Here is a 14184-nt window from a genome sequence, read left to right on the forward strand (position 1 = left end):
AGTGGTCAAAATTATATCACGATATTTCAAGGAAATATAATATAATATAATATATATATATGTATATATTATATACATATATATATAAACTAATATTATATTATACATATATATATATATATATTATATATATAATTATATACATATATATATACATATATACATATATAATATATATATATATATATACATATATACATATATATATACTATACATATACATACATATACAATCATATATATATATATATATATATATACAAAGTAACAAAGGCTACCATCAGTAACACACTACGCCGAGAGGGACTCAAATCCTGCAGCACCAGGCGCGTCCCCCGGCTTAAGCCAGTACATGTCCAGGCTCGTCTGAAGTTTGCCAGAGAGCATATGGATGATCCAGAAGAGGATTGGGAGAATATCATGTGGTCAGATGAAACCAAAATAGAACTTTTTGGTAAAAACTCAACTCGTCGTGTTTGGAGGAAGAAGAATGCTGAGTTGCATCCCAAGAACACCATACCTACTGTGAAGCATGGGGGTGGAAACCTCATGCTTTGGGGCTGTTTTTCTGCAAAGGGGACAGGACGACTGATCTGTATTAAGGGAAGAATGAAGGGGGCCATGTATCGTGAGATTTTAAGCCAAAACCTCCTTTCATCAGTGAGAGCATTGAAGATGGAACATGGCTGGGTCTTCCAGCATGACAATGATCCCAAACACACCGCTCGGGCAACGAAGGAGTGGCTCCGTAAAAGGCATTTCAAGGTCCTGGAGTGGCCTAGCCAGTCTCCAAACCTCAACCCCATAGAAAATTTGTGGAGGGAGTTGAAAGTCCGTGTTGCCCAGCGACTGCCCCAAAGCATCACTGCTCTAGAGGAGATCTGCATGGAGGAATGGGCCAAAATACCAGCTACAGTGTGTGCAAACCTGGTGAAGACTTACAGGAAACGTTTGACCTCTGTCATTGCCAACAAAGGTTATGTTACAAAGTATTGAGTTGAACTTTTGTTATTGACCAAATACTTATTTTCCACCATAATTTACAAACACATTCTTTAAAAATCCTACAATGTGATTTCCTGGATTTTTTTTTCTCATGTTGTCTCTCATAGTTGAAGTGTACCTCTGATGAAAATTACAGACCTCTCATCTTGTGTTGGAGAACTTGCAAAATCAGTGGCTGACTAAATACTTTTTTGCCCCACTGTACATACAGGTGCAGCTCAAAAAATTAGAATATTGTGAAAAAGTTCAATATTTTTTGTCATTCAAGTCAGAAAGTGAAATTCATATATAATATTGATTCATTACACACAGTGACATATTTCCAGCCTTTATTCCTTGTTATTTTGATGATTATGGCTTACAGATAATAAATTTCAGTGTCTCAGAAAATTAGAATATTACATAAGATCAATAAAAAAAGGGTAATTTAAACAGAAATGTCAGGCTTCTTAAAAGTATTTTCATTTCTATGCACTCAATACTTGGTTGGGCCTCCTTGTGCATGAATTACTGCATCAATGCGGCGTGGTATGGAGGCAATCAGCCTGTGGCACTGATGAGGTTTAATGGAAGCCCAGGTTGCTTTGATAGCGGCCTTCAGGTCATCTGCATTGTTGGGTCTGGTGTCTCTCATCTTCCTCTTGACAATACCCCATAGATTCTCTACTGAAACAGACTGAGAGACCATTTAGAGTCTCAGGAAACCTTTGCAGGTGTTTTCAGTTCATTAGCTGATTCGCGTGTGACACCATGAGATACCAATATTGAACTTTGTCACAATATTCTAATTTTCTGAGACACTGAATTTTGGGTTTTCATTATCTGTAAGCCATAATCTTCAAAATTACAAGAATTAAGGCTTGAAATATGTCACTCTTTGTGTAATGAATCAATATAATATGTGAGTTTCACTTTCTGATTTGAGTGACAAAAAATATTGAACTTATTCCACAATATTAAAAATTTTTGAGCAGCAGCTGTATATGCAAGTTCTACAGTTCTTAGAAGTTGTCCCTCAACTCCAACTCTATTCTTGCTTCTGAAGTTGGTTGGGACTGTCACAGATAGCAACCCACAGCAAAGAAAGTCAAAATTATTTTCCTCTCAACCTCACATAGTAAGAACTACAAAAGACAATCAAACTTTTCGAAAACCTTGTTTGATAATGCTTATTTTGTGATATGACATACCCCTCCATGGTGCTGTTGGGGTGGAGGCTAAGCCAAGCTCAAGGCTTTCCCTAAGTTCACCAGCATGCTTCACCAGAAGACGAAGAAGACGTAGAGTTGCCATGACAATGACATCATCATTGCTCTGCTTGCCATTGTGACATGACAACAAGAGTTTAGGGTCATCTTCATCTATATGGACCTAAAAACATACAAAACATTCTGAATGAGAGACTGAACAGATGCCGCCTAGATCATCCCCCGATGGTGTCATCAACAGTAACATAAAAAGCTTTAAGTCAACGGGTCTCACCTGTCCAGCATTGAGTTTGAGAAAGGTAAATAGGCCTGACAGGACACCCGGTAGAGGCCAAAAATGCGGTCAACCACGACTCTCCAAACCCGTATCAGACCATCAGTAACAGGCTGGCCTGCTTCCCCAAGCCACGGGCATGAGCCAGTGAGGTGCCGCCAGATCAAGTCTACCATGTCGTCCTCATCATCTTCTTGCTGTAGAGCCATGTCCTCATCCTTAAACACAAATAATTTGATGTACTGTGTATTTCCCTCAAATTTTACAAGTAAATGTATGCACCGTCATGAACAAATCTACAGATGATAGCTTGGCTTTAATCATAGTGCTACCTGGTGCTAGGAAACAGTAGTATGCTGCTTATACAGTGATCTCTAAATGCTTACCACTTTACATACTGACAGTCTCGGCCTAATATAAATTAGGGATGCACTCGAAATGAAATTCTTGGCCGAAACCGAAAACCGAAAATGAGGAAACCCAAGGCCAAAAACCGAAACACCAACATACCTTATTATGCTAATTATTAGTACCATTGCATTTATGAATATGACCTGTGTACTAACCTCAACTAAAATCAAGGCATGGCAATAGCATAAATTAATATTAATACTTCAAAGAATAAATCAATTGCAAGATTGACACATAGACACACATACATACCTGTTTAAGTTTTATTGATTGATTCCTTCATTAATTAGTTAATTTGTTTATTTATTTTTTCATTGATGTGATTCATTCATAATTTTCCTTTGTATACATTGATTCTTTAGGTAACAGAGTATTTTGTGCGTTACAAAATGAAAAGAGATCACACATGAATTATGTTAAATCACTGTGACCCCCATCCAACAAGTCTGTAAATGCAACACTATACTCATATCTGAGCCTGGACCACAGAAAGAGATTTAATAATCCTCTCTCTGTTCAAAACTGAGGACTTTGTAGCTTCTTAGTAAATCTGTATTATCTGAATTTCCGTTTCTTAATATAATTTAGAAATCTACTACTTTATTTCTGTCAAGTTACTACCCCTGATAACATGCTGCTTCCTGTTGTATCCGTTTCAAAATAAGTCGTTTGGACTATGTAACATAAGGGGGACTTTTACTGTGAAGGGTTCTTCAGGAATGTAATGTTATCTTCGAAGTAGCTTAACTTCGTTTAACGGCGGCCGTCGGGAGTTAAACTATGTACAGTTGTTCACTTAGCTTCAAGTCACAGCTACAGTCATCGATCCTACACGTGTTGGACTTTAGAAAACAGAGTTGTAACACATTGAAGCAGGTAGAGCCGTGGTAACAGATGAAAATCCCTGCATCGCGAGCTACAGCTGCTGCAGCTGATAAGTGGCTCTGCTCTGTGTCACAGAGGGTAACACAGAGAGAAGGGGTCCGATCGACGCTGTTGTCTGTACATATCACTCTGCTACGCTACTATGTTTACCTGCCACTTCACTTTCGTCACACATACACATAGTTGGCCTAGTCAGCAGTGCATCACCACAACATTGTGTTTCGGCCGTGTTGTTTCGGTGATAAAAGCGTTTCGGCCGAAAACTGATATGCACTTTTGGGCCATTTTCGGCCGTATTTTCGTTGCATCCCTAATATAATATATTGTCCTATCTTGACAATAGGGTCTTTTCAATAATATAACACAGTATGGTCTAGACCTGCTCTGTTTTGCGTCTAGGGACAACATTTGTTGTGATTTGGCGCTAAATAAATAAAGATTGACAGATTGATATTTATTTATATATATGAATTTAGACCAACTGCTAGTAAACATTCAGATCTGCAGGACAAAAGTTCTTCGGCTACTTAACCAGCGACTGTAGCATGCACATAAACATAGTTTTTGAGGGTGATTTCCAGTGCAGAGTCATGTCTGTTTTTACTGTATCAATTTTGAAAAAGCGTTACTGGTCAAGCAGGCCCCACCTGTATGCAGTAGGTCGACACATAGCCTGACCAAGAATGCTGAAGATGGTGTCTTTGTCTTTTCACTGGTGGTTGCTGGCAGCAGCTCTTCTATCTCCTTCTCTTTTCCCCAGGAAGAAGAGGCAATCCCTCTCCTTGGCTTGAGAGCAAAAAAAGGATTGGAGAGAATTATCACAGAAGTATTTACTTTTGGGCCAATACACAAACATAATAGAATAAGTGTAACTAACCTAGCATTATCCACCACCTTCCTGCCCCAGCGGTAAGCCCAGCTGGCTAGGGCTGCCCAGGCCTTGGCCATCTCTGGAGCCAAGCTGACAGAAAGCTGTTAGAGTTGTCCCAACACGAAGTCGGGTTCCCCAACCCCCACACTCACTGCAGAAAGAAACCACCAACATTACAATGTAGATAAATCCAATTGACAACTCACCTTGCTTTTAAAATATAAACTCCTTCATGTCTTACAAGCAACAATTAAATAAGCTGGTAGTTTAAATGAATGCAGATCTACAAGGTTTTCTCTACATTTGTCCCGATTTGTTAGCAAGTCTTAATCCAAGTGAGCTTGTACAGAAAATGTTACCTGAAGTCTCAGCAATGATGTGGGGGATACCCCGGACCTCGAGGGGAAGCTCCAGCAGATCAGATATAACCTGGCTCAGAGGTGACATGCTGCTCACTGTAATCGTTGAGTTTACTGCTCCTGTCTTCTTTAACACCTAGACCAAAACATCACCAGTTCATATTTAATGTTGAGGATGTCTACTAAACAATTAAACCACCACACATTGCCAAACACGGTCTAAAGGAGGGCCACAGTATAACAGAAAAACAACAATCTGTTTCACGCTTCCTGACTGCTAGAGACAGTATGTAATACATGGATTTCAATTGTGTGCATTATCAAGAAGTAGAAAAGAGATGTTGGAAGAGATGGAATGTATCAACGGTGTACGGCGTCATCCATTGGTTTCTCAAGCAGAGCTTTTGAAGCCTATTGTCAGCAGCCGCCATATTGAAACTGTTGACTCACAACCTATTTACAGGCCAAGTGGTAGAGTCAAGGCGGGCTTTTAGCCTGCTAAATAAAAGCTAGTGTGCCAAAATTTACCAAAATGGTTATTGGCTAAATGGAACCATGTAAGAAATGTGTAAATGACAGCTGACTATTTGAATAAAAGATTCGATTTTTTAAATTAAAATAAAAGAAAGTAACTCTTCCAGGATCTCATGTTGTGTTTAAAAAAATAAGTAACATTAACCTAATTCCTGCTTATTTTTTCAAAACATTACGATTAAGACTAAATTCAAGGTAAAGCTGTACAAATGAGCATACCTGTTTAAGCTGAGGTGTCATGTCCTTCCAGTCAGCCAAAAGCCATTTGCAGAGTGTCAGTAGTGACCGGCAGGCAGCACTTTCATTCTTCCCTACATGGCAGTAGGACAGAGCGGCTCTGCTCAGCATCTCCATGGCTGTCATGGACTGACCTATGGACAGAGACAGTAAACTTGAAGGACTCCTTAAACAGTATCCCAAGCAACATCATCAGCCCACTGTATACATAAGGTTGTATGTTACAACTGAGAAATTAGGAAACTCAGCAAACGGATCATCTGTGATCAGCTTTTTTTCTTTGTCAGCTGACAGTTTGGGACCTGTGTGTTGTTTTTTCTTACTGTATTGTGTGATTTTTTTGTGTGTTGGATTGTACAGGTTATTTCTCTGTTAAGGTTTTTGACATATTTTTACAATAGCTGTGTCTTTTCAAATGAATGACCAAAAATTAAAATATTCATTCATACATTTATCTTTTGGCTGTATGTTATTGCTATACTTGACCTGTAAACATTAATTTAACATCCATGCAAAATTCACTATATCTCTACCTAAACGACAAAAGTAAATCAGAAGCTTCTGAAAGTCGCCCTGTAGCTCACCTGCAGTTCTTAAGACTTTGGCTTTTTCTATCTGCAGCTCTGGTCCCCATTTCTCCCCCACAGTGCCCTCTAGGGTGAGACACTTCAAGGCCTGACTCAGTTCATCATGCGGCTCCTCATCTTTTGTCCCGTCACTGCACTGGCTGAGCAGACGGGAGGCCAGGGCAATGTTGCCTTTTTTGCGGGCAAATTTGACAGCAGTCAGGCAAAGCTCTACCACGTGGCCATCTATGGAAGAAGGGTAACCTGGACAAGAGCACAGAGGTCTCAGAGATTAGAAAACAGGATTTTCAATCAGCCAGGACTTTGTCCACATTAGAAAACACCCTTATTATACAGTTAACTAGTAGAGGTGTGAAAAATATCAATACAGCAATATATCGCGATACTTTGCCCTCCAATATGATATTGATATTTCAACTCTTAATATCGATATTTTTGTAATCATAAAAATTCACATTTTAGCCGAGGTGGAACTAAAATATAACTTCAGTATTTCAAAAACAATAAAGTGGAAAAGTTGTTTTCAATCAAATAGTTTTGACTTAATTTGTCCTTTCAATTTTGAGTAATATTGTTTGATTTACATATACACCATCTCTATTTTTTTCTTAGTATCACGATATATCACGATATTCTACACAGTAAACTGTCGTATCGTGACCCAAGTATCGTGATGCGTATCGTATCGTGAGGTTCTTGGCAATACTCACCCCTATTAACTAGTTCAGAAATGTGTTAAGATTCTGCTGAGGTAAAACAATCACCACCGTGTTACATCAAAAGCTTTCCATTACACATAAAGAAACAGACTAACACAACAAAATATTTAATTGTATTTAGCCAACAGTTTGGATTTTACATGGAGGAATAGAACAAGGAAGAAGCTGAGATGTTAAAAAAAAGCTGCAAACTACTGGCTACAACTCAAAAAGGTCATTAACCTGAAAAAATTGTAACCATGCAAAGCTGTAAACTTGAAAACCATCCTATTCATGCCCCATTTAACAGCAGAATTACGTGATGGGTGTTTTGGCTAACATAAGTGGGCGTCAGGGCAGACGAGTGACAAAGGCCAGAGCAATCTTCATTAGTAAAACAAATGCCTGAACAAATGCAGTGATGGGCTTATAAACTACTCATGGAATTCTTATTGGACGATATGTTTGGACTCAGTACTTCATAGACATTTTTTTGTCTTTTCCATAGGTATTTCATAAACGTGAGATGTTAAGCCCCAGTACTTCCTAGACTAAATGCACAAGTGGTATGACTTACTTTACTGTGTAATTTGAGTAATCCCCTGTCAAAGTCCAAATACTGTGCAAAAATAATTCATATATCTCGGAATCTAATATTTAATCCAAACAGATTCTTCCAAAAAAGGTCAATGAGCATGATATCTAGATTTGGTTTCAGTACTTCACTTCTGCTAAGAATTCTTAATTTGCAGTGTTTTTTTCTGATTTCCTGTGTTTTTGACTTAACCACAACTGGGCATTTGCAGCGTGTTTGAGGTTAATGCAGTTGTTTCAGCCTCAGCAGTATATTTTTTTAAATTTGTAGTGTGTTTCTGCTGTTTATTTTAGAATTTTTCATATATTTTTCAATTTGAGCCTTTGCAGCACGCTTCTATTGAAGAAGATCGTTGGGGTCGTTTCATATCCTCTGCTCTTTTTTAGCCACAGTACTAACTTATCTGCTAATTGATGTATAAGCATTCAAGATCATGCCATACAAGCTCATTAAGAGAACAGCTTGAGCAAAACAGAAATTAGATCAACAAAGTTATCCTCACCAGAATACTATCATAAAACTCACCTTTGAGTTTATGGAGGAGCTGCCTTTGGAAGATGGTGTATCTGAGGGCCTGAAGAAAAGGCTGGACATCCTGTCGCTTACAGGAGCTCAGGGCCTCACTGGACAGAGGAATCACACAATCCTGGAAGGAGTATAAAAAACACAGGGATGTTTAAAATCTCCTCTTTATTTTGTAGTTCTGGAGAAATATAAAAATGTTCTATATTCATTTTGATGCAGACTGAGGACGCACAAAGTCCTACAAGAAACACAAACAAACAGGGCAGTAAAAAAAAATCCCTACTTTGTTGCACAGTTCTGGGAAAATATAAGTTTATTGTGTTGATTTTGTTACAGCTGCTAAGTTAAGGTAAACACTTCTTATATGAGAGCTTTGGGGACAACATTTCACTTTGAAAACTTCAGAACTTTATAGAAAGTTGTTAAAAGAAGAGGTGATGCAGCACAGCTTTTTTGAAACATGTTGCTAGCATCAAATTTAAGACAGGCATATCATTTTCATTAACGCTCCTGTGAGGAGTTTTTAGCTGGTTATGAAACAGACTGAAAATAATACCAGTGTCTCTATATGACCTACTATAGCAAACAAAACAATCAGTAAAGAGACTCATAACTTCCATAAAGTAATCTATAATACTTTAAACTGCTGGCGTCCGACAAGTCATTAACCGCAGGCTCATAAAACAATCTATCTGTGTGTAAATCTTACATTGCAAGGTTTCTTGATAAAAGACACAACCTCCTGTTAAAATAAAGCAGCTTGTGATTTTGTCAGACTGCTTAGACATTTACAGGACAAAATCAGCCAAGAGATACGACGTGCTGCTTTGTCCACAGGAAGCGCCACAATCAACATAGACCCAAAGTTCCTCACAGAAGCTTAAAGTAAAATAACAAGTGCAATTTTTCAGAATGATGTTTTTCAAAAATGTTGTCTTTGCACCATCTTCATTAAGTATACGGGTTCAAATATTTTCAAACCATTCGGTTTCATTTTTTTTTAAGTTATATTTTTGGTTATTTTCGACTTTAATGGACAGGAAAGCTGAAGAGAGACAGGAAATGTGGGGAGTAGAGAGTGGGGGTGGACATTAAATGGTCGAGGCTGGAATCAAACCTGCAGACCTGCAAACCTGAGACCTCTGCAACGAGGGCTATAGCTTTCAGCTCCATCACTAAGGATTGTGCTGTTGTGTGGCCATGTAAGTTAGTTTTTGTTATGTTAGTCACTTTCTAGAAATAATTTCTTACTTTTCAATTTTACCACTCTGTTTTTATTGGCAATGCTCACTCTCGTCATTTACTCTCCGTCACTCTAACACCGCTACAGCAGCTGGGGGTTGAAAATATGCCTTGAGGTCTGACATTTAAAAAAAGCGTTGGCACTTTTTTGATACTGTTAAATGTTAACACTGGTCTCTGGTGTTCTAACCAGTAATGGTACAAGGAAACAAGGAAAAAGCTTAAAATTGTATATACGTATTTCATACAGTCAAACTGAAGGTATGGGTATACATACTTCTTGTCCAGTGAAAGTGTTCTCAAGGGTAGCAGTACAATGAAGCTGCAGGGTAGGCAGGCTGGGCAGGGCATCAGAGAGTGTGAGGGTAGACAGGCGAAGAGGACCCAAACAGATCCGCCCAGTCTGTTTCAGGCAGCGCACCAATATACTGCAATGACACATAACAATAATTACCAAAACTGTATCACTTATGACATGATATTGGAACTGTATTAGAAGAAGGACAAAAAAAAATCTCATTAAGTGGTGTGCATGAAGAGATTAATTCTACTCCTACTCCCTATACTTTGAGGGAAATGCGTCACCCAAACCCATCAGATTACTTTATTGGTCAACTGTGCAAAGATGAGGTTTAACAAGATTTCAGTTTGTTGTTCTTTTTGTTGCATAGTCTGTGTTTGTAACTGCGATAGCCCTCTAGGAGTGACAGTGATTTTGAAAATAAGCGATATTAAAAATGGGTGCTGCCAGGGATTTTGGGCCCCATGAAAAGTTTCTCTTTGGGCCCTGCCACTGAGCTTAAGACTTAACTACCGCAACCCATGCCAGCCCCAAAAATATTACACTGTGTAGACCATGATGCAACATTCTGAATACTACTTGATGCATGCCTGACAAGAAATGTGCCGAAGACCATATTTTACAGATAGTCATAAATGATTATTATCAATTATCAATAATGATTTTATGTTGTTTGAAATTTCCCAACATAAATGTATTTGTCAGCAGAACTGCATTTGTAAGCAGAGCTGTCAGTCATGATATCACATCCCCTCTTTTTAAGATCAATCAACTTATCAAAACTATCCAGAAAATGAACGCTTGCAACAAAATCAGCATAAGAACTAAACTCTTTAGCATGCTATAACACAAGAGCATGTTTAAGAAAAATGTATTCAACAAATGTATTCAATGTATTCAGTTTTCTAGTTTTACTTAAGTTCCATCTCATACAGAGATGTGCTTTACACCTATATTGCAGCCAGTTACTAAGGGGAACTCTAACCCGGGATTTCCACCAGATCCGTGTCCGGTCCATCTCTGATGCGCTGCTGTCCGGCTTCATGCTTTCTCATCTGTCAACACATGCTGGTCGTATTTTCAGAACACAGCATGGAAGAAGACCGCCGGACAGCTGGAGTCACGTGACCAAGGTTTTCCCACGGTAATTACTGCATTAATGAATATCCGACTCCTCTCCTCATCTATGTTGTCTTTATTGGGCCCTGAAAACCTCTGGCCTGATGACTCCAAGCCCGGCTTCGCTCATTGTGGTTTGTTGTCGTAGTTAATTGAAAAACGATCTGGTGATAACACAGTGTTTTATTCTGAAAATTAACCGGATGTTTTAATTTTGTTTTGTTGCCTGACTTTCTGTCCCGCTCAATCTTCTCTGTTGAGATTGATGCGTCATGCTCCGGCATCTGGCAAAAATAGAAGTCTTGCCGATGTGATCCGGAGGCTTCCAGCGTGCCTGATCAGAGAGGCAGCTGGTGGGCAACGGAGCTGATCCAGTGGGACTTAACACATTGACTAGAATAGAAACCTATTAACTCAGGTGCCATGATGGAGCAAAGATGGACCGGACACAGATCTGGTGGAATTTGACTGCAATAGTATTGGCTTCACTCCGGTTTTGGTATCTATGTTATTATATTGTCTATGGTATTGTGCCTTTGGAATCATCCCAATTTCTCTCACACATGCCCCTATGAATTAACTGCATATCCTAACCACAAACTAGTTGTGAAAACTCTGGAGCGTTTAACTTACCAGGACCTGACAGGCATTTCTGTTACAAATTTTAAAGAGCCTAGAAAAAAACACAATTGCTTGTTTCTATAGGAGTACTTACTCTGGATTGGCTGTAGTCTTCTCCTGCTGTTCACTAGCTTTCGCCATGGCACTAACAGCACTGCGAAGAAGCTGCACCTCAACAGCTCTCTGCAGCTCAGTTGGATCTGGACTTATGAAGGGGAGAAGCCTCTTGAGATCTGACAGACAGAGAAGACAATTCAATGTGAATGTTAAAAATGCTTGTTGTTGCTTCAATCACAAATGATCACAACCTGCCTATAATTGGGCCAGGGACTCATATAGACATGACCCAGGCTTCCAGGTCTTTCTGGACACAACTCTTGCACAGAAAAGATGGTAAATACTATAATAATGGTTAGCTTAACAATAATTTAATTAACAGTGCACAAACTACAGAATCAAGCTATCATCAAAAACATAACATTTTTTTTATTTCAATTCAATCATTTGAATCACTCAATTCCTGCAAGACAGCTAATCTAGACAAACTTCATTCATAGTAGGATATATAGAAGAGAAAGAGACAGAGGACAATATACAGAGAGAGAGAAAGAAAGACAGACAGACAGGCGGAAACAATTACAAAGTCAGATAGACAAAGAAAGACAGAGAGAGAGAGGCAGAGAGAGAGAGGCAGAGAGAGAGTTGCCATGGTTACCAAAGCTGTTGGCAGCAAAAAGATAAGCTCCTGAACTTCCTTCTTTAATTTTAATATTTTTGGTAAGTTACAAGTTACCATTAATTTTTACAACAATAAGAAGATCAAAGACTCCAGGATACTTTAACGGAAAGAACTGAACATTTCCATCGAGTTTCAGTCAAAAAAGAAGAAGAAACAAGACAAAGGTACAACTCCAACTAGCAGCTAACAGCTAAAAGCTATCACCAACTGCCAGTAACTGCCAAGGAAGACTGGCTGATCAACAGGAGGTTACAGCAAGTAAGCTAACTGGCACACTGGAGAACTCCACAGGTAACTGCTGGAAACAGAGAAAACATCATCACACTTTGTTTTGATATCTTTGATACACCAAAAAGATAGACATTGAGGCAAGACTTGATACAGAGCCTACCTAGAGGCTATAGCTGCAACCTCAAGTAACCCTGAGGTAAAGGGGAGAGTTGTGTGGACATTCAAACACGATTCAAACCCTAACAATGGAAGAGCTCCTCAGCCTCCTCTCTACAGATGATAATACCTGTAGTCCTTCTTCTTCAGACAACCAACACATCCAAACAGAAGCCGTACAAATACAATTCCCAACAACCATTACTAATGAACCTGCAAGAAAGAAATTCAGAGAGGAGCTCTTGAAGAACAATCCAGAGACATTGTTTGCTGACTGTTTAAAAAATGGAAATAAGTCAAACCTTGCCTTCCATACCGACCATCCCCAGGCATGGCATACAGCAATAAGAAATTATTTAGAAAAGAGGGTTTTAGTGGAGGATGGACACTAAAGATAAACCCAGATGAAGAACAGACCATCATACACCTCTACAAGAAAGGGACAGTGATGATCCAGGGCAACCTGAGTCTCTTTGAACAAAACTTCTCCAGAGTCAGAGAGAAGGCACAGGAGGAGAAACCCCATTCCAGTGACAACAGCCCCACCACAAGCCAACTGGAAACCCCATCACCCTCAGAAATCCTCTCAGAAGAACCCCAGCCAAAGAGTCAGCCCCCCACCACAGAGCCCTACTCCTTCACTGTGTTGAAAGACAGATTCACACAGTTAGAAGTAAAACAAGTGGAAATGGAGCAAAAGATCAACACACTCCAATCTGGGCAGACAACAAAAACAACAACATACGGCAAGAATGAGTCACACAGACCCAGAAACACAGCAGAGGAGAAAGACCTGTCTGCCCTTTGGAAGACAGTAAAAAGACTCCAAGACAATGAGGAGGTCTACATGCAGGAGATAAGGCAGCTCAGAGAAGAGATACAAAAGCTTGAAGATAAAGTGGCAGAGCTTAGCAACCTACAACCTGTGATTGAGCTGTCTACCCCCCCCACAGGAAACAACAGAACAGCAGGGCCAGGACAAGAGCCCAAATGACTCAGCAACACCACCAAGTCAAGAGCCACTAACTGAAGAAACCCCTTCTCCAACCAACCAAACCATCAACCAAACCATCAGACCTCCAGAAAACAACGGGACACAAAACCCACAAATTGTGCTCCTCATGGACTCAAATGGGAAGTATGTGGAAGAGAAGAAACTATTTCCTAACCACAGAGTCACTAAAATCAAGTGCCAGAATACCAGCCACACCATGGAATTACTAACAGAAGACCACCTCGGATCCCCCAGCCACATCGTCATTCTCACTGGCACGAACGACCTGAGAACACAGAGAGAAGAGGTGGCCAATTCTCTGAAGAGGGTCACAGACAAAGCCTCGGCCACATTCCCCTCTGCAAAAATAGTTATATCAACCCTGCTACCCAGATGGGACATTCACCCAGACCTCATCCATAGGATAAATGCACAAATCACCAGAGACTGTGCACTGAAACCGAATGTGTACGTGGCACTCCACCCCACTTTGGACCAGAACAGCCTGTACGACCAGGTACACATCCTCAAGGCAAAAGTCCCAATATTTGCAAAGACCCTAAAAGACGTTGCACTCAACCGCAAACTCAAC

At 39.7% G+C, this 14184-nt stretch overlaps 1 protein-coding gene across 1 annotated transcript in view; it reads right to left on the reverse strand.

The window, feature by feature from the left end:
• smg1 (SMG1 nonsense mediated mRNA decay associated PI3K related kinase) overlaps positions 1-14184 on the reverse strand; it is a 77102-nt gene that overhangs the window by 26942 nt on the left and 35976 nt on the right. Inside the window, 14 exon segments of the mRNA XM_034711469.1 lie at positions 2160-2376; positions 2488-2516; positions 2519-2705; positions 2886-2898; positions 4431-4491; positions 4494-4530; positions 4533-4569; positions 4661-4805; positions 5014-5149; positions 5767-5918; positions 6369-6614; positions 8190-8310; positions 9709-9859; positions 11567-11705. Coding sequence (XP_034567360.1) covers positions 2160-2376; positions 2488-2516; positions 2519-2705; positions 2886-2898; positions 4431-4491; positions 4494-4530; positions 4533-4569; positions 4661-4805; positions 5014-5149; positions 5767-5918; positions 6369-6614; positions 8190-8310; positions 9709-9859; positions 11567-11705 — 1671 coding nt within the window.

The sequence above is a fragment of the Notolabrus celidotus genome, chromosome 20, assembly GCF_009762535.1.
Source record: "Notolabrus celidotus isolate fNotCel1 chromosome 20, fNotCel1.pri, whole genome shotgun sequence".
Lineage (NCBI taxonomy): Eukaryota > Metazoa > Chordata > Actinopteri > Labriformes > Labridae > Notolabrus > Notolabrus celidotus.